Below are 21,824 nucleotides of genomic sequence, written 5' to 3'. Positions count from 1 at the left end.
TGAACACAAGAAAGAATCCATAATACGCACTCGATCCTTATGTAATTGCTTAAGAATAGAAAACATATGCGTTCAAAACAAAACCCCATGGGTTAAAGTATCAGAATTAATAATTTTCAAATTTCCTTATTTATTTAGTAAAGATACTAACATTAAGTTATCGATAAAGTAAAACTGATTTTACCTATAAATTTCCATCAAATTTCGTAAATTCAGTCATAAATCACTCACTTCATTTCAAAATTAAAATCAAATTCAAAAAATAATGCATCAAGATTTAAGCAGTCATAATAATATGAAAAGGCAGATCATTTAGGCAGTCATAATAATAAATATGCGACCCCAAAAAAAAACAGTATTATACTAAAATAAAATTCCAAAATTCAGAAACAAATGGAAAACAATCCTAAGCTTCAGATTTCTGGTAAACATAGGTCAATCCGCACTTGCCACAGTAGTGGCGGTCGAAGTGGTTGGCCATGAAGGTCCCGGCGCCACATTCGGCATTGGGGCACTCCTTGCGGAGCCTCTGGAGCTTGCCGGAGTCGTCGACCTTGTAGAACTGGAGGAGGGCGAGCTTGACCTTCTTGTGCTTGTGCTTGATCTTCTTGGGCTTGGTGTAGGTCTTCTTCTTGCGCTTCTTGGCGCCGCCGCGGAGGCGGAGGACGAGGTGGAGGGTGGACTCCTTCTGGATGTTGTAGTCGGCAAGGGTGCGCCCGTCCTCCAGCTGCTTTCCGGCGAAGATCAGGCGCTGCTGATCCGGCGGGATGCCCTCCTTGTCCTGGATCTTCGCCTTCACATTGTCGATCGTGTCCGAAGACTCTACCTCTAGGGTTATCGTCTTCCCCGTTAGGGTTTTCACGAATATCTGCATTGTGGCTAGCTAGGGTTTCACTCAAACTCAGGATTGTTGTTGCTTGTCACCCATTTAAGGGTTGTTTTGTTGTCATCCTTGGGCCTAAGTTTTGTCAGACTCGGCCCACTTTTTCGGTTTAATTTTATTAAGAAAAATATTCAATTTCTTGTTTGTTTAGTTTTTAAAAAAATAAAAAATAAAAGTTTAGGTTAACTATGAAAGGCCTCAAGACTCAAATAACATTGACAGATTACTCATTAATAAGGTCCTTACATCCACAATAGGAATCAAATCCACACATATTTTAAAGATATAAATTTGCTCTTTATCAACAGGGTGAACTACTTGTTTGTTTAGTTTGAAATGTATACATTTTTTACATTTTAGGTTTTAGAAATTGCTTGTTTTAGACTTTTAATTCTTATACATATTTTTTTAACTTGTTTTGATGTCTATGGATTTGGATAGTAGGGATCAAAATAAATTAAAAAGTGGAATCAAATGTAGAAATTTTTTTAATATAGAGATTAATATGTAAAAATGGTATATGTATAAGTATCAAATAAATACTTAAAATTTAAAAATATAATACAATATAATTATTCAGTAGTCTTTGTAATGTATAAGTATTTATGGGTATAAGCAATTATATATATATATATAATGATATTTTTATTATGTATAATAGTGACTGTTTTTAAAAAAAGGGTAAACATGCAAGTTAGCAGGGTGTGTGAGAGTAACATTATCTCATGCCACAACGTTACACAATACTATACTCTAATGATCCATTTTAATTAAGTTAGAGTTGGGCTCTGGCCCAGCTGAAGTTGGGCTTATGTTTCACACCCATCTAATTTCTTTTGGCATTAAATAAAAACGAAACTAAAAATATATAATAATAATAATAATGATAATAATAATAATAATAAAGGAGTAAGCTTTGCGGGAGTTGATTCTTATTTTTTTTATAATAATATAACAAAAATCAAATAAATATTTAAAGATTGTCACTTTGGGAGTACTTCTTGTTTAGTCATCTAGCAACTTCGATACATCTTAGTTTTTTTTTTAAAGGATATCAGTTTAATAATTTAGAGAAAAAAAATATCGACATACAAAACTTTTTTTTTTTCTTACCAAAAGTACTATGTAACTCTAATTCTCTCTTGTACATTGAAATATATAGGAGCAAGGGTAATATCTTGTTGAGAATATTTTCAAAATAGCCCCCTTCTCCAAATTCAATAAATGATTAAAACAATAAAGAATAAAGCTTTTTGATAAAATGTAAATGAAAGACAACACAATTTTTTATAACAATAATTTCTCCAAAAATACATTTAAGCCAAATAGATATTTGATTGTATCAAAACTAATTTTGCTTTTATTCCTAAACACATATTTGACTAGAAGTAAGAAGGTTTTAAAAATAATTTAAGTTTACATTAAATTTAATTTTAATCAAAAATCAATTTTATAAAATGAAGATTGTCTAAAATCAAGTTTAATTGCTTTTTTTAGGTAGATCAAATATATCTTTTACTCGAGACAATCTTAAATCCAAAATTACCAATTAAATTATAACAATCTCATTCTAATTGATCTTCGTGTTTGCTAGTAATCAAGTTTAATTAGATTAGGCTCACTTTGGATATATTTGTTTTTCATTCCAATGTTTCTCTAGAGAGACAAACAAGAAGTGCAAGCTGGTCAGCAGTAAACGTACGTCGAAGTGTTTTCAACCCAAAGCAAAAGACACCTTAATCTCTGGAGTTTAACTCAAAATCTCACTCATCTGATTACTAATTATAAAGCAGCTTGATGATAAGCAATTGATATTAAGCGGTTCATCTTCCGTACGTACAATAATAGATGAAAACATAAATAAAGATATGAAATCAAATTGCTTCAACCGTTTTCTTGCTTATATAATTATTGTTGAAGACTTGAAGCTATTCATAGATTTGGTTTTACTCGCAAACAAGAAATTGAATGAAGTCATAGAAGTGATTCGTTCCTATTATTGCTGAACATTTTCAATGATTTGATTCTTCAGCTATGTGTCATTCGATCAATATGATTATATATATATATATATCTTCAATGGCAAATGAGGGTTGTCAAAAATTCACAAGAGCAATGTTGGCTTTTTTGTCTTGCATTATCTGGTTCTCAGTGAGTCTACCCTAGCAATCATAACAATTTTGGCTAAAACTCTCAACGTTGTTGCGATTTGTCTTATTGCTGCAAAACTACTTGTTTTTTTTTCTCACCCTTTTCACTTTTTATTTACCAGAAATTTTGGATAATGGGTTGAGAAGTGTTCTCTATCACTAACTTGTCATTTGTCCTTTTCTATGTGTGATTTTATTCGTTTTCTCAATAATAATGATGCTTCATTTTAACATGACTATACATTAAAGGTTTTTTAATGTGATCAGTTTGATTATTTTACTGTATATTAAAACAGTCAAATAAATATAGAATGAATTACATTATTTTTATAAACACTTTTAACAATATTTTATTTTACTCTAACTCATTTTTTAATTAATTTTTCAATATTATATCACTCGTTTTATCCTATAATTTCTCCTTTTTATTTGTCTCTTAATTGTAAAAATAGTGATAAAATGTTGTTGTAAGAAAAAAATTATAGAATTAAAGTAAGATGCATTCTCCTTCCTCTTAAATTCCATATCATGAAGACTAAAGAGGAAAGCAATATATCGTAAATTTCCTTTAGGTTGTGAAATCAATATTTAGGTTTTAATATAATCCAAAACTATGAATTCAGAGCTAATTAACAGGGGAAGTGTTTCTGTGTTTGGAGACATCTTTCACCTACAGTATTTTACAAAGGTCAGATTTTTCCTTTTGGACAAAACTTACATATAATTTCTTAGGTGCTTGTTGTGTTGATCTTTAGTTAGAATTAAAATTTTACCTCAATCATTTGGGTAATTCTTTAATGAAAATTTTTAATACACATATTATTGAAATAAACTTTAACTCTAATTAAAAAAACAACTCAAATAATATCTAAAGTAAAGAAGTGTAATTAACTTTTCTCCTTTACCTTCTATCAAATGCATTTTCCCAATAACAAATGCACCATTTTTCGGGCTAGCAAGTCTATCCCACCCTTGAAAGCATTTTGCCTAAGTTAAATGCAATTCTTATTGTATCAATTAAACTACCAACATTTTGGCAGCAATTTCAGCGTATAACAATATTTGGAAGTCGACAAGAAACAAAGTTAGGAGCAAATTACCAAAAGTGAGTACACATAAAAACATGTTTGGGAATCTTATTCAGAAATGTAATTATGCTTTTGACCTCAACAACTTATCAATCATTTTCAAGCCAGAATTTGAACTGCCAAGAACCAGCTGAAAAGTTTACATTGATAACCTTTTTTTTACATATGAATTGATGATAAGAGGTGGAATTTTCTGACTCTTTTAAACCTTTCGTTACCCATTATTTTTTATATCTCTTGATTAAGTTTGAATTCCTCAAGTAGCATAGCGGTCTCTCGTGGTTCACTATATTGAGAATATTCCATAATTTGCCACTGATTAATTTAAAATTTCTGAAGATTATGAGCCAGAAAAGTTAGGTTCTTTTCTGGACACTATACTTGACTAGACCTCAACTTATTAATTGACTTTGATCATCAACTATGAACTTACATGACATAAATAAAACAACCTCCCACTCCCAAAACGAAGAGAAGAAGAAAAAAATATCTTACTATACTTAATAGTAGTAATAACATTCAGAAAAATAGGCTTTCACCCATAGCATAGCAGCATTTGACTAGAACCTAACTGTAAATAATTTATAATTTTATGTACGCATATTAAGCTAAATTTTCAATGTTAAGTAGGTACATTTTTTTAAATAAAAAAAAACGGCCTGAGCCTTATGCCCACGTATAAATAGTTGACGGATTTGATAAATAGAATGGAAGGATTATTGTAAACTTCTCCATCATGTCTTTAATTCTTATGAAATATATATATATATATATATATATATATATATATATATATATATATATATATATATATATATTCAACATACCAAAGAAAAATTCAAAATCTACATAATAAAGTGAAAGAATTACATGTCTAATATAGAATATAGATTATGGCTTAAGCATTTTATACGTGTTCTGTACTCCCACTAACTTACCATTTCAATATTCACGAAAAAGGATATTCTCAAATGAATCAAGTCTGTTCGGAAACATTAAGTGAGATTTAATTTCAAAGACAATTTCAAATGTTCAAATGAAAGAAACCAAGCATTTGAAGTAGAATAACGCATTATTTTATTATTATTTTTTCATTTTATGCAACATTATATTGTCACTCTATCATTGACACACAAAAAGAAAGTGACTATCTAGAAAACTCGATTTTGGGTTTATTGGTTGTTTAATTATATTTTTAGTTTCTTTTATTTTTATATTATATTTTTTAAAATCCAAACAAAATAATTTTGTTTTAAAAAAAAATTAAATACATTTAGTCCTTTCATCAAATATTTTAATCCTTCAAAATCTATACTTTTATTCAAATACATGATGATTTATGATAAATTTTAAATACGGAGCAATTTTAAAAGTTTCAAACTTATAAATTTGTTACATTTTTACACTTTCGAAAACTAAAATTTGTCAACGATTTACATAGGAACGAAAATAACTATTTAAAAAAAATCAATTAAAACTTGTGTTTTGCTTGAGGATATGTCAGCTAGACTTGCCAAATCTGAAATATTGAACAAGGAAAGTATTTTTTTTATTTATTCATTTTCCATTTAAATAGACTTCTTTAATTGGAGTTAATATGTTTAAAAACAATTAGAAAACATATTCCAATCATATAGAAGTATATAGCGCATACATAAGAGGATATATATCACATACATTTAACGAGAATGAAGTATATCAATGTCCTTCACACCCATTCTCATTTGAATACACTCCTTTACTAATTGAAGTAGTATACTTCATTTTCATTGAATGCATATGATATATTCTCATATGTGTTTTTTCATATCAATGGAACAATTTAACAAGTTGTAATCAAATATCAAAAACAATTACACACATTATCTTCAAAATTTGAATATGCTTCTAACATGCATTTTATATATGATCTTACGCTTTCAATATAATCTGAGTAATTTAACTTGATTTCATATCTCTTTTAATCTATCATTTTTAAAACTTCAGCTTTTACTTTAATTTGAATTTTTTTAAAAAAAAGCTATCAATAATTAATAATAAAAAGTATCATAATATGATTTATTTATCATACATTTAAAATATAATATATTTCAAAATATTTAATTTACACATTTATTTTGTGCAATGCACATACATACTCAGGTACTAGTTCTATTTTTTTTAAACGGTGTAAAAACTGATATAAGTTTCATCTTTATAATTTAATCTATCCCTTATATACACAGACTACTATGTCATATAGTTGAACGGTTAAAATAAAAATATAAATATGATATTTAATTTTATTAAAAAATAAATGTAAATATTTTTTTAAGAAGTCCATTAATCACTAATTAACTAACTTTTAATACTGACTATGTGTATAGTTATACACTAAAGTTTACATCATGCTAATTTTAATTTGCTAATCTTATTTCGTTAATATTATCATAAATGAAAATGTAACACATACAACATTTTAAATTAACTAGCTAGCAAAGCCCATGGTTAAGTCTTTTAAAAATGTAGGCCTAATTTGTGTATAGAGTCACAACTAAAAACACCAGTTAACCACAAAATGGACCAACATGATGAAACTGAGATAAGTTGAGTGTCAAATAAGAAATACTCCAAATAACCATTTTTTAAAAAAAATAAAATACTAACTTAAGCATGAAATCTTACCAATAGTAACTAGTAAGGAGCGCTAATTGCATTCCTATAGTACATTAAAAATATAGAGATAATGCAAAGTGCAGAATCAATGCATGCATGGCGAATTGGTGGTTATACATGATAGCCAAGTTGGAGACTTGATTTTTTTTTTTTTTTTGAAAGGGAGTTGGAGACTTGTTGATAATGTATGCTCACATAAATGTATCCACGAGACTCTTATGATCGAGAGGAATAATTTGATCTCTTTTGTAAAGTATAATTAATTAGCAATTCAAATTCATAGTATATACTTAAATACCACTACTAATGATAGCGATTAGAAATGATATCTTGCCATAATTAGTTGCAAAGACATTAGATTTTCACTCACATGAGCATCCTATCATGTTCATTTTCTTTATCCAAGCAGCCAGGCACCTTTACACCTCTTATCATGCATGGACCCTCTCAATAAGAAAACAAGATCAAGAGAGAGAGAGATGTAAAATTGAAGCAAAGGCATGCACACAATTCTAGAGTGAGAGTGGTGGTGGTGGTGGGGTCTTGTTGCGAGTGAGTCCATTACACTCTTTTGGTGCATGTAAGGAAAAAAGGTTCATCACCTCAACACCAAGGATTAAAAAACAAAACCCTTTTTTGGGTCCCCGCATGGGACTGGAAGGAATTGAAAGGGACCTCCACCTTTCTTTGTTTTTTTGTTTTTGTTTATTATTTTAACAAAATCACGCAATGTAATATGGAAAACAAAGGTCAGTGGACCTGTCCCAATGGCGGGGTCTCACTGTCCCAAATCTCTTCCTCTTCCAGAAGGAAAGCTATAGGCATAGAGGGGGACTCCATGATCATCACACATAGCAAAGGGAGACAAAAAAACAACCCATTGACTCCTCTTTGAGTCCCCATTTTAAGTTCACATTAATTATATTAAATTTTTACAATAGATTATGATATAATAATAATATTAATAATAAAAAAATATACTAATACATGCCATTAGTTGAAGTGGAAAAATGAAAATGGATTCAATCCACTTAAATAAAATTTTGAATTTGAATTTTATGGACGAAAAAATATAATTAAAAAAAAGAGTCCATGAGTGAGTCATAAAACTGATGATACTCTGTCCCAATGTTATAGGAATCCAATATAACAAATGTCTTAAGACAAAAAGGGGGGAGAGGGACAAGCTAGCACTACTGGATACTACTACAAGCCAAATGAGTGAGTTTTTGCTAAACTTTAATTTGGATCATTGGATGCTTTATTTGAAGACTTAAAGGCTTATGTAAATGTCAACCTTGTAAATATCCAAAAGTCAATTGCTTTTCTCTTGCATTATCTCTCATGCTCTTGGATCCTTATGAGTAAAGGGAAGGAGGTGGGAAACACTATCAATTTGTCAACAAAAGGGAGAGGAGGTTGGTGCTCTCGGTGGATCTCAACCACAAAGTTGGATTTCGGGAGTTTCAGATGTGCTAGCTAGCTTGCAGGCCTAAAACTTATTCAACACTTAATCGTAATTAAAGCATTTAGATTCTACACTGGGATACACTTGTGTTCTTTAAGCCATTACTCATCATTAACTTCTCCTTAATCACTAACTATACACTCATGAAAATTTTATACAAATCTCTGTCGTGCATGCCTAGCTAGCTCGCCATGAAAGCATGGTTATATATAGGTGACTTCACGATGACGAAAAATTAATGGAATTGAGATTAATTATAACGTTGGATATTGTCCAAATGAATGTAGACATGTGCGTAGCATTATGTATACTAGGAAACGCTATTTAATGAAATTATTAGGTATACTATAGTCATCAATCAATTCTACAATTTTTCTCTAGTCAAAAAGTTTCATCAATGCTATATTGTTCAGGAAGAAGTTTGGTATATTCTCTTTAAAATTATGGGTAAATAATTTAGGCATAGTTATAAATAATGATTTTCATGCAAAACTATAATCGATGAATTATTTATTTCCATTTTGAATGGGCAACAATATTAGCCTTCAGGAAATAAGTCAAATAACTATTGCCTTCCTACTCGAACTTGAACCTGACGTAACGTTGTGTGTTTGTGTGTGGAATCCTAATTGTTATTATAAGACTAACTAGAAATCACAATAATTAGCTAAGGATTCAACTCTCAATTTTATAATTGTCTTACAAAATCTTTCTCTTTTTTTCGTAGATCATAGATCCCTTTTGTTGAAAAGGAAAAGACATATAAGATAATGACTAATGTGATTAATTATTATAACAAAACCATGTCATGTTATTCAAATTTTAAAGAGAGTTCAAAACTTCAATTTCATTTTTTACCATATTACTTATTTTTTTTTGGAAATAATTATAAAAGTTTATAAAATATAATGCTTGACTTACCTCCATATGAATCCTTTCTTTGAAGTTAGAGCAATTCAATGCTTGCTACCTCTACCTCTCGTTATACTTGTTTTTATTTTTCCTTATTAATATGTTATTCTTTTAAATTTATGAAAGAATTACTTAAACGATACTACATAGTTTTCTTTAATTTCCTTTAAAAAAAGTTTTCTTTAATTTAAATGTTTAAAATGAGATTTTACTAAACATGCACCTATTAATATATTTTTATCCTAATAATCCATTTAATTGCAATAATCATCAATATTTGATTGTATTTGACAAGACATTTTAAGTAGTTTTTAGTTTTTATTAAATGAAAAATTTGTTTAACTATTTGGTAAATGATTTTTTAAGTAATTTCTATGTTATTTAAGATCTTACATCAAATAAAGTTTTTTAAAACGTCATTTTACCTTTTAGTTTTTTATATTTATTTTATTTTTGTCCTTAAATAATTATTAGATTTCCTTTTTAATCTTTTTTATTTTGGATAAAGTTTTATTATTTTTCTACTTTATGTAAATTTTCATTTTCTATCAAACATAATTATTAGAATTCAAATCATATGAGTTTTTTTTAATGCTTCGATAAATGATAAGTATAACATTGATCCTAGATATATTACTTGATGTCGAAATATAAGGGAAACAAATTTGTAACTCATGAACTATATTTTGAGTTTGAGGTACTACTCATCAATTTTAATTAATAATTTTATTTTACTAATAAAAAAACTATATCTTATATTTTCTTGTGATCCGTATTCCACTTATAAACAGATCAGTGTAAGCCACTCATTAGAAGCAGAATGCATTATTGGATTTTTACTAATTAAAACTGCTTTATGTGCAATATTTATCCTGATGTTTAAAATAAAATAGCAGTCAATAATATGATTTCTTTCTTTTATAAAAAATAAATAATATCATTTCTTATACAACTAAAAAATATTATGAAAATCTCAATGATAAACCCACTTACGAATCAAAGTTGACTTAGAAATCACCGATGGTGCATGCATGCAATTCAGAAACCATCACATAGTCTTAAATCATGTGAATAACATTTCTTAGTGCTCTTCGCTGACGCTGATAGAAATTTGTTAAACATGGTTCAATTAATTATACCGGTTAAGTAAATTCATAGAAATGGCAAAGTATTCATATTAAAAGAATAGAAAAGGCAAACATGGCAATTTTTTCTTTTGATCCAAATCATGTTTTTTTTTTTATTATTTTGACAGTCAAATCATGTTATTTATTTCACATACGAAAGAATTTTGGACTAATAAGCTATGTGCAACGGATTTCTTTTACATTTTCTTCTTTTTAACTGTAATACACATATAATTGGACCATCATTTTAATTGATTACAGGAAAAATGTCATCGCCATACTATTTTTGAACATATTTTTTATTATTAATTGAAAACTAATAGAGTTACATAATTTTGTAAGTTTTATTTCTTTGTTAATAAATTTCACTCATCATTTATTATTTCAATCAGTAACTCGATTTTTACTATTAGTTAATATTTATTGAAATTATAAAATCAAAGATGAAACTCATTAAATAGAGAAAGTGAGTCTCAACCAATTTTATATTTTCAATAAATTTCAATTAATAATAAATTTTTCTTAAAAAAATATGTTTAGAATTATATGTTATCAATAATTCTATTGTTAATTTCTTATTATAAAATGTGTTACTAACACTCTGATGTTAACTAGTAATAATAAAAAAATGTATAATGGAAGGAGTATATTATAAAGTGTGTTATTAACCCTCAATAAAAAAATGTATACTAGAAAGAGTATATTATAAAGTGTGTTATTAACACTCTTTTTTTATAATAATATTTCCCCAATTATTAATTTGTTGTATTCTTTTTCAGAATAATGTTAATTGAAATTTACTCAAAATCATAAAATTATATATATATATATATATATATATATATATATATATTAATTAGCAAAAAAGGTATATCTATATATAAGAGGACACAAATGGTTGCCCAAAATCATATACACATAACAAAGTCATATAAGCAAAATGGTATATCATAGAATTTTATGGCTCATAAAATTGCATATATGTAATAAAATAATTCTAAATTAAATCATATGACAACATCATCCTATTTCCTTTGCATGGTAATATATTTTTAAAATTTCAATTGTATTTATTTTTTATATTTTTTTATAAGAAAGTAAGAGAATTTGTAGAAAGAATAGTAGAATGATATTCGTATATCATTATGAAGCATCCACTGAATACCTTTTGCGTAAAATTCTAGAGTCTTTTACTCCCACTCCCGCTCGTTATAGTTGGTAATGGGTGTTTATTCAAATCTTGATGTTGATTATGTTATGGCCCCAAAATTTGAGATAAGGTATGATGTTTGAAAAATAAACAATAAAAATTCCTTTAAGTTAGAAACTCACTTTTACTCCTAATCATATTCGGCTGTCAATTTTGCCTCAACTTGAACTTTCATTCATCATTTGCAGGTTCGTGAATAGGTTGATTATTATAGTAAAGCTCATTATTTAATTTGTAGCTTTTTTCAAAGAAAATTTTATCTAAATACAATAACTTGTATAATAAATTTAATTGTAAAACTCAAGTTAAAAAATTATTTATCAGAAAATTGACTAAAACAAGACAAAAAAATCATACGCAGATAATAAGCTACTTTCATAAGTCTAAACTAGTAAGTTTTTCCTGTAATGCATAGATATTTTTGATATATCATGAATTTTTTTATATATTACTAAAATATAAAATATTATATTATCGTTCAATTATAGATCTCTATATCATTAAAAGTAATTTAATACTATGAAGTAAACTTCTCATGCAATTAATATATTAAAATCATTTCAAGTTCAATTAATCAATTAGATATTCAACCACAAGCAATTATCGTAATAAATGTAAATACTATATACAACTTTTTTTTTTGAAAAAAATCAATAGATATATGTATTTGTAAAAAAAAGTTTAAGAGAACATATGTTACCCTACTGCAAAATCAAGACATGCTGTTATTGGTGGAAAAGACTAATCTTGTTATACAAAAAAGGGTCCAACTTTATAGTTAGTTTGTCATCTTCTTATGAAATGTGAATTTTGTGAAGAAAAAAAAGTTATAAATTGAAATGTGAATTTTGTGGGTTTATGTATGGGAAATATTTTGTTGAAAAATTTAATTTTGTCATATTAGTAATATTGTTAATTCAAATAAGATTATTTTTCTTATGTTGTAGATAAAAAAAAAGTATAGAAAGTAGAAACAAATGGTAAAATAGCAGAGAGAAAAAATAATAAAAAGAAAATCAAGGTGAAGCCAATTTAATGGGATCCTGCTAACATTTTCACCCAGCAATCAAATGTGATGCCAAATATTTGTCCGTCTTTTTTGTCTACTCTCTCTACCTTTTTCCACTCTTTACGTACGTACATATATTACACACTCTCTCTTTCTTTCTCTCATGCATCCATCATGTACATACATTTATGCATGGATAAGAACATATCATACCATCATCACCCTTGAATTTGAAACATGCGTTCATGAAGAGAAAAGCTACAACAGCTACACTGTTGGTGTGCTGCGTTCCTGCTGCTATATACCAGTAGTATCTTTTTCCTGGACTCAGAGAAAGAGATAAAGAGGCTTAACAAACACTATCAGGGAAACTCACTCGTCAAAAATCTTTTTTATTTTTTTATTTCCTTATCATTTTTGCATCACACTGTAACCATGAGTAATGAGGAAACGAGTATGGTACTGCAGCAGCAACCAAAAAAGGAAAAATAAAATAACTCGGTAACAAATTGAAGTCCCTTTAATTACCCTTTGCTTGTTGTTTGTTTTTTCTGTTTGCTTTTTTCAGCCACTACTTCTACCATTACACTATTACATCATTTATTTTATGTTACTCCTGTTGTTATGTTACAATGCAGAATAATAATATTATATTATTTTATTATTACAGAGACAATGCATACATAAAAACACACAACACATTCTTTCTTCCTCAGTTCTTGTTCCATCTCTTTCTCCTTCTCTCTCTCTCTCTCACAATCTCGAGATTGGTGTGTGTGTGTGTTGGGGGAGATAAAGACCACTGTTGCCCACTCAGGTTTCTCTTCCAAGTTTGGATTTTGAGGGAACTTACAGCATCTAATGAAGGAGAGTGGAGGCTCTCTTGGAGAAGAGAGCACCCCCACCACCAACAGCAGTGAAGAAGAAGAACCAATTAACTAGTTCCTTTCCTTCTTTCTCTCACCCATTCCCATTTTTAACCTAATAGTAGTGTAGGTTTAAAGAAATATAGTGTGTTAGAGTGATGGCACTTTCTATGCACAAGGACTCAGCCAACAACCAGATGGACTCGAGCAAGTATGTGAGGTACACACCAGAGCAGGTTGAGGCTTTGGAGAGGGTATATGCTGAATGCCCTAAGCCGAGTTCCTTAAGAAGACAACAACTCATCAGAGAGTGCCCCATCCTCTCCAACATTGAACCGAAACAGATCAAAGTTTGGTTTCAGAACAGAAGGTCAGACCCTATTTTTCAAATAACCCAAATGCCAAAATCTTTTTTCTTCTTCTTATACTTCCTCTATAAAAGCCTTGAACTTCACCTATTTTTCATCTTGTCTCAATAAAAGAAAGCAACTTTTTGTTTTTGACATTGGGGAATTTGGTGTGTAGGTGTCGTGAGAAGCAGAGGAAGGAAGCTTCTCGGCTGCAGACAGTGAACAGAAAGCTGACTGCAATGAACAAGCTTTTAATGGAGGAAAATGACCGTTTGCAGAAGCAGGTTTCTCATCTGGTTTATGAGAATGGTTACATGAAGCAACAGATACACACTGTGAGCCTTTCTTCTCTTTATTTTGTGAATGCTTTTTGTGTTTTTTTTAATATAATAATGATTCAACCATGTTTTGGTTTGAACTTTGAACAGGCTTCTGCAGGTACTACCACAGACAATAGCTGTGAGTCTGTGGTTATGAGTGGTCAAAACCAACAGCAAAACCCAACACCTCAGCATCCCAATAGGGATGCTAACAACCCAGCTGGGTAAGTAACATAACATGTACTTTTTATTGCTTTTCATTTCAATATTTTCATCAGTAAGAGATATAAAGTTGGTTTGGTTGTTGAAGGCCTCTCACTAACATTCTAACAAAAACTAACAATTAACATTTGTAGATCCAAAAAATAAATATTTTCATCAGTAAATAGTAATAACATAAGGATTGTGGATTATTTGTTTGTTTCAGTCTTCTCGCCATAGCTGAGGAGACCCTGGCAGAGTTCCTTTCCAAGGCTACTGGAACTGCTGTCGACTGGGTCCAGATGATTGGGATGAAGGTAATGCCCCGTTTAATAATCTTTGATGCTTGGTTTTTTTTCTTTCTTATGTTTGTATAATTCATAAATATTTGTTAATGTTGTTGTGTTTTTGTTAATTGCAATTTGCAATGAATAGCCTGGTCCGGATTCTATTGGAATCGTTGCTGTTTCCCGCAACTGTAGTGGCGTGGCAGCACGAGCCTGCGGCCTTGTGAGCCTAGAGCCCACTAAGGTATGTTGCTGGCTCCATGTTCCTTTATTTCCACTTTGATAAACAATGAAACTGGTTTCATGAAGTTGTGTTTGTTGCTGTTGTTTTTCAGGTTGCTGAGATACTAAAAGATCGACAGTCGTGGTATCGTGACTGTCGATGCGTGGATGTGTTAAGTATAGTCCCCACTGGGAATGGGGGCACCATCGAGCTCCTGTACATGCAGGTATATTGGCTATTTTTTTTCTGCACTTAGAATTGTTTTATGTTTGACACCTTGGCTGTTTTGTTGATGTGTACTTTTTTTTATCAGACATATGCGCCCACAACTTTGGCTGCAGCACGGGACTTCTGGACACTAAGATACACGACAAGTTTGGAAGATGGAAGTCTTGTGGTATTGAGAAGAATTTAATCCTGATGTGTTTTTTCTTAGCAAACAATCGCCCTGGCTAAATGAAAGTTCATTTTTCATATGCTGAAAATGGTCTTTTCTTGATTTGGTCACAGTATTCTCCCACTCTTTTTTATTAGAAAAGGAGAAAATGATATTTTAAATATTTTAGTTTGTTAACACAAGCAAGCTGCCATTGGACAGGACTTGGTTTCTTTTGGTTTAAGCTCTGCCTCCTTCCCTTGCTTCCATTATGAATTTTGGCTGTTTGGTTTTGGAACTGTTCTGAAACATTTGAAGCTGTTGCTTATAGGGTGTGGCTTAAGAATGTGATATTATATTTTGATGTGTTTTTTGTCAATGTATTGCAAAATATCGAATGATTGTTTCCTTTTATGATTTAAAACTAATTTGCTCAATTGAAATTGTGATGGTTGCAGATATGTGAGAGATCATTGACATCCTCAACTGGTGGCCCCACAGGGCCTCCTTCTACAACCTTTGTACGAGCTGAAATGCTTCCCAGTGGTTTTCTAGTTAGACCTTGTGAGGGTGGTGGATCCATTATTCACATTGTTGATCATATTGATTTAGATGTAAGTAAAATATATCCAAGTCATACCTAAAATTTTAATATCGTAGAACCTACAGTCCTCAGTTGTTTATTATTATTATTATTATTGAATGCAGGTCTGGAGTGTACCTGAAGTACTGAGGCCCTTGTATGAATCATCAAAATTCTTGGCTCAGAAATTGACAATTGCTGTAAGATTAATTGCATGTTAAATGAATTAGACATTCTTAACTATGCCAAAAATCAAGAGTGAGGTTTGTAAAATTAACTCTGCAGGCCTTGCAACATATAAGACAAATAGCACAAGAATCTAGTGGAGAAATTCAGTACAGTGGGGGACGCCAGCCTGCTGTATTGAGAACATTTAGCCAGAGACTTTGCAGGTAAGGCCTTAGTGTCCTTTGTATGTCAAACCATGCATTGTGCATTTTAATTATTGGCTGGGTACTTTTTTTTCATGTGATTAAGTAGCAGTTGATTCATTAATCATTCTTATTCTTGCTAAAATCCAATCTTGTTCATAATCACAACATCATAATTATTAATATTTTATCGAAATTGCATTGTTTAGGGGCTTTAATGATGCTGTGAATGGATTTGTTGATGATGGCTGGTCACTGATGGGTACTGATGGGGTGGAAGATGTGACAATAGCCATAAACTCATCTCCAAACAAATTCTTGGGCTCCAATTACAATGCATCAATGTTCCCAGCATTTGGAGGTGGCGTTTTGTGTGCTAAGGCATCAATGCTCTTGCAGGTACATGAAACAGTTCTATGGACTATGACATAATATAATATTAATAATATTAATAATTTCAATGCCAAATTCCTCTTTTTGTTTCCCAATTCGTGAAGCATCTTCTAAATTTTCTCTATAATCATCTATTGTACAATGTGTCTCTACAGAATGTTCCCCCTGCTTTGCTTGTTCGATTTTTGAGGGAGCATCGATCAGAGTGGGCTGATTATGGAGTTGATGCATACTCTGCTGCATGCCTTAAAGCTAGTCCCTATGCAGTTCCTTGTGCAAGACCTGGTGGCTTCCCCAGCACCCAGGTCATTTTACCCCTTGCTCATACTATTGAGCACGAGGAGGTATTAATCTGAAATATGTGAATAACCTCCTTTCCGCATTTCTAAAACATGTAATGTATACTCAATTGTGACATACTGCAATGGTGCAGTTCCTGGAGGTAGTTCGAATAGAGGGTCATGCATTTTCTCCCGAGGATGTTGCGTTGGCACGTGATATGTATCTATTGCAGGTATTGTGTGTGACTTTTTGGCTTTGCATATTTTATGTAACTAGGAAGCTATAGCTATTTTCTGTGTGACATTTGATGACCTTTGCTATGCGACTTGATGTGGCAGCTGTGCAGTGGAGTTGATGAAAATGCAATTGGGGCATGTGCTCAACTTGTGTTTGCACCTATTGATGAGTCCTTTGCTGATGATGCTCTGTTGCTTCCATCTGGTTTTCGTGTCATTCCGTTGGATCCTAAATCAGTTGAGTGACATTTCTTTTCAACTTGCATGATTTTCGTATAGCGTGGTCATGAAACTACTGTTGTTAATTTGGAATTTTGCTACTTATGTTCTCATGCTAATTTCCAAGGTTATGATAGTATAATCCAATTGGCAGATACATACCTGTTGGAATGTTCCTTATCGCATTATTTCTTGCATCTCAGGATGGTCCAGCTGCAACTAGGACATTAGATTTGGCATCAACAATGGAAGTAGGTTCTGGTAATGCTCGTCCAGCTGGGGAAGCTGACTTGAACGGCTACAACCTTAGGTCGGTCCTTACTATTGCTTTCCAATTTACCTTTGAGAACCATACACGGGACAATGTGGCTGCTATGGCTCGCCAGTATGTGCGTAGTGTTGTGGGATCAGTTCAGAGGGTTGCCATGGCTATTGCTCCCTCCAGGTTCAATACCCAGCTGGGGCCAAAGTCACTTTCTGGATCACCCGAGGCCCTTACCTTAGCGCGATGGATCTGTAGAAGCTACAGGTTTGTCTTTCATTAATTTTGACTGCTTATTTTAGCTATCTAAAGTAAAGTGCTTGATTATTCTTGTATTAGAGTTGTATTTAATGGATTGATGAAGTGCCATTAGAAATGTGTTATCTGTAGATTGGGTGTTAGTTACCAGCATAATCTTTTTAGTTTGGAAGTGTTGTACAGACATGTATTCATGTGACCTTAAGCAGCAGCAGCTTAATTTTCCAGGTCTTATTTCTGTTTTTGTCTGACAGTGTAGATGTGTTTCCTTTCAGGGTTCACACTGGCACAGAGCTTTTTAAAGCTGAGTCCACAGCTGGTGATGCAATCCTTAAGCAACTTTGGCACCATCCCGATGCAATCATATGCTGTTCTGTGAAAACAAATGTAATTACTTGCATTGCTCCTTTAATTTCTTCTGTTTATTGAAATTTAAAATATCATTCCGTTGTCAGAGGACTTTGTTGATAATAATATATTTATATATCTTGTTTATCATATGTTTTGGTAGAATGTGCAATTCTTCTGTCCAATAATCTTTCCACTGAGTTTTGTACTTCTAAAATTATTGCAGGCATCTCCAGTGTTCACCTTTTCGAACCAGGCTGGTTTAGACATGCTTGAAACTACTCTTGTTTCCCTTCAAGATATAATGCTTGATAAAGTTCTTGATGAATCTGGCAGGAAGATTCTCTGCTCCGAGTTCTCCAAGATAATGCAACAGGTACTTGAAAGCAACTACACTTTTTGTTTGTTTGGGCGTTGGTCCATGGAGTTAGTACTGGAGATTATGCATGCATAGAATTGAGTAACATCTATATAAATCTTATACAAAAGCTTGATGAGTTTGTTGAGTTTCAAAATCTAGGATATATCTATTCCCCCTTGCATAGTTGGTATTATCCTTTTCTTTGCTATATATTATGTTTATATTATTTGACATTTTTCTAGTTTTCTGTTTCTTTTCAGGGTTTTGCATCTCTCCCTGCAGGAATATGTGTATCTAGTATGAATCGGCCAGTGTCCTATGAGCAGGTTGTTGCATGGAAAGTCCTCAATGATGATGATTCTAATCACTGCCTAGCCTTCATGTTCATCAATTGGTCTTTTGTATGATGGATGAACCATATCTAGAGACTACTACTTATTTTATCTACTAATCAGATGATACTATCACAGACAGATGTACTGATGTCAGCTTTTCTTTATGCCCTATGTATGAAGTATGCTAATGTTACTTATTCGCTATATATATAAAATATCTAGTTAATTTGGTGAGTGCTTGTTAGTTTTCATTCCACCGTTTACTTGGAAGCAATTAAAGACATGGTATTGAGACCGTGTCTTGATGGGGTTTTACTTTTATTGTTATCATCAGGGGTATAGCAGGTTGTCTGTTTTTCTTCCTTCACAAACACCACGATGGTCATCATGGTGTTTTTGCTTGCTTCTAAAGCAAGTGTGCCTTGGTTTTAACTTTTATAACAGCCAATGTCTCACGATGGCATTTTTCTGAACTAATATTTTAACCATTTATATACTATGAATGAATTTGGATATATGATGGTCATCATTTAGTCTGAAGACATAAAGTAACTTTTATATGGGACTATTTTAATATCAGTCTAGTTTTTTCTTTGAGTTTGTATTTTTGTGGTATATAAGCAATTTTTGCATGTTGAAGTGTATTTTAAGTTACAATTTTTTACTCTTTTTGTCTAATCTAATTTTTAGCTAAAGAGTGTTGCTTCAAACTAATCTTTTAAACTTAAATTAGGTAAAGAGTTTAATGTATATGTAATGATAATTTTATATCATTATTTTATCATAAATTATCATATTAATTACTTGAAGATAATTATTAAAAAAATGAATAAATTTATTATATATAATGAATTATAATTATAATCATAAGAGTGTAAAATTTGTAAGTATATAATTTTTTTCTTATTTAAATAGAAGTTTATCCTTTGTTATATAGCCAATGGCTGTTAAGCATAAAGGTGTTTTGTTAACTCAAGTTATATCAAAAAAATCTGTCAAGATTTCAAAAGTCAACAGTAGCTCTCCCTTGCTGTCATTCAACAAGATATTTTCGTCACGGCAAGCATTCAACGCCTACTGGGATGGACATGTGGGTGGACGAAAGAAGAGAAGAGAATAGAAGAGATATGAAGAGTAGTCCTCTAATCTTTGTCTAAGGATAGGGTATGATGACTATGTGCAAGATGGGGTAATTTTGAAAGATTGTGTCAGAAGAAACCTACAACAAATTCAACCTTATTATATGGGGAAATTAAAAGCCTCGAACATTTTTTAGAGTGGAAGAGAATTTTCTGAATGACAAAGGATGCACAAGAAAGTTACACGCAAGTAATAGATGCACCTAGTCACCTACACTTACCATTGTTGTAATGGATTTGAGTCTTCTGAACATGCTGACCAGGACTGAGGTAACACTTATTATGCAATACAAAGGGTTATTATGGTTAGAAATTCTTTATCACAAAAAGCATTAGTTGTCACAGGTGAATGATGTTTGTTTGTGTCCGAATATCTCTTTCCGTTGGAGAAGGTCTTTGATAGCGAGATCATAGGAAGAGCTTATAGTCCTAAAGGACAAACTTATGCTAGGAGGTTTGACATGAATAAAGTTTATATAAACTTGGGTGGATCAGTGCTTTCTGGGGGCAATAATGAAGCTTTGTGATTTAATTGAGACATAGATTAGCTTAATCATACATCGTGTACCTAGTGATATCTTATTTCATTAACATTAAATGGTGTCCAATGTATGTGCTCCAAGAACAATTTAAGGTGACCCTTTTCTTCATGTCTTTACTTTGTGTACTAAAGGGATGATAATTAGTTACTTTATATAGCAACATTCAAAAGATGAGTGCTTTCTTATTAATATTTTTAATTTTACTTAAAAGAAACCAAAAAATAAAAAAAATGGAAAAGAGGCATAGAGGCTTTGTATGAGTTTAGGGTATGGGGCATGAAATGTGGCTAGGAAATGCATTGGGGAATAGAGATCTGTGGGGCCCACAGAATCTCCCTTACAAAATAGAGTAAATATATATGGTCAAGGGGTGACGACATGGTTCTGTTGATCCATCACAAGTCTGTGCCTGTCATATCCCAACCTTATCCGATGGATCCTGTCCCTCTCTCTCATCTCTGCATATTCTGTTGCCACTAATTTCAACTGTGGAATTGAAATGGATGTGTTGTGTGTTTTATCTATTTATTATTTCTTTTCAAGAGCCCCAGCCTTCACCCTATTATCGTATTATTGTTATATAAAAAATGTGTTAATAATTAAACATAAGGCATGTCTTTATTGGAATAAAGTTTATCTAACAAAATTAAATTATTTAATTAAAATATGATATAATATGAATAATATTTTATAATATTAATATTAAGATTTGAATAACTATTAAACTTTTTTTATCCAACGAGACAAATTTAATGAATTTTATTTGATATGTAAAAATAAAAAAAAAATGCTAAAAAATTTATAATAATTCATATATTTTCTTGGAGTTAGACTCTTGATAAATTTAATGAATCTTTTTATAGTGTTTAGCTTTTTTTAAACTAGACTTACTGCTTGAAATATTTTTTAATAAACATTTAATGAATAAATTTTATGATAAATAAAATAAAATGATATAAAGAGAAATAAATAATTTTATTCCTTTTAAATATTTTATAGTAAGATAGAATATGTTAATTTTTTTATTTTATTTAATAGTGAAAATGAATAATAAATTAATTTATCTTTATACTATGTATAAAATTTATATTAAAAATAGAGACATTGAATGAAACAAGAAATTTTTTTTATTTAATTTAATAATAATAGTATAATAATCATGAATCTTTATCATTTTATTTTTATTTATCAATTCAAATATGATGTTGGACAGAAAATGCAGTAAATATAATTATCATCCTTTTATTATTTTGTATCTAATAATGACACACACAGCCATTGTTGCATGAGTGATAGGGCTACATTTCAGTGACACAAGTGAAGAGACAATTAGGTAAGTCCAGGCCCCACACGTGTTGCCTATGTTTGTC

General features: G+C 30.8%; 2 protein-coding genes across 5 annotated transcripts; one reads left to right on the top strand and one right to left on the bottom strand.

The window, feature by feature from the left end:
• Positions 1–335: 335 nt before the first annotated feature.
• Positions 336–1,103, bottom strand: LOC100785758 (ubiquitin-40S ribosomal protein S27a). Its single transcript, XM_003535036.4, has one exon. It carries the CDS (start codon positions 872–874, stop codon positions 407–409), a length of 468 nt encoding a protein of 155 aa, XP_003535084.1. The 5' UTR covers positions 875–1,103; the 3' UTR covers positions 336–406.
• Positions 1,104–12,830: 11,727 nt separating this feature from the next.
• LOC100779499 (homeobox-leucine zipper protein ATHB-14-like) lies at positions 12,831–19,007 on the top strand. 4 transcript variants are annotated; one of them, XM_014761858.3, is made up of 19 exons: positions 12,831–13,003; positions 13,173–13,738; positions 13,894–14,053; positions 14,147–14,262; positions 14,466–14,556; positions 14,675–14,770; positions 14,862–14,975; positions 15,063–15,146; positions 15,584–15,739; positions 15,834–15,908; positions 15,994–16,100; positions 16,289–16,478; positions 16,628–16,816; positions 16,906–16,986; positions 17,093–17,227; positions 17,413–17,738; positions 18,005–18,116; positions 18,304–18,453; positions 18,681–19,007. In XM_014761858.3, exons 2-19 carry the CDS (start codon positions 13,527–13,529, stop codon positions 18,843–18,845), a joined length of 2,559 nt encoding a protein of 852 aa, XP_014617344.1. In that variant the 5' UTR covers positions 12,831–13,003; positions 13,173–13,526; the 3' UTR covers positions 18,846–19,007. The 4 variants fall into 4 exon arrangements, with proteins under 4 accessions (XP_014617344.1, XP_003535078.1, XP_040861229.1 ...); XM_003535030.5 differs by having other exon boundaries at positions 12,835–13,003; positions 18,699–19,007; XM_041005295.1 differs by lacking the exon at positions 12,831–13,003 and having other exon boundaries at positions 13,144–13,738; positions 18,699–19,007.
• The last annotated feature ends 2,817 nt before the right edge of the window (positions 19,008–21,824 follow it).

This window comes from Glycine max, chromosome 9, assembly GCF_000004515.6.
Source record: "Glycine max cultivar Williams 82 chromosome 9, Glycine_max_v4.0, whole genome shotgun sequence".
NCBI lineage: Eukaryota > Viridiplantae > Streptophyta > Magnoliopsida > Fabales > Fabaceae > Glycine > Glycine max.
This window is presented reverse-complemented; position numbering and strand designations above follow the sequence as displayed.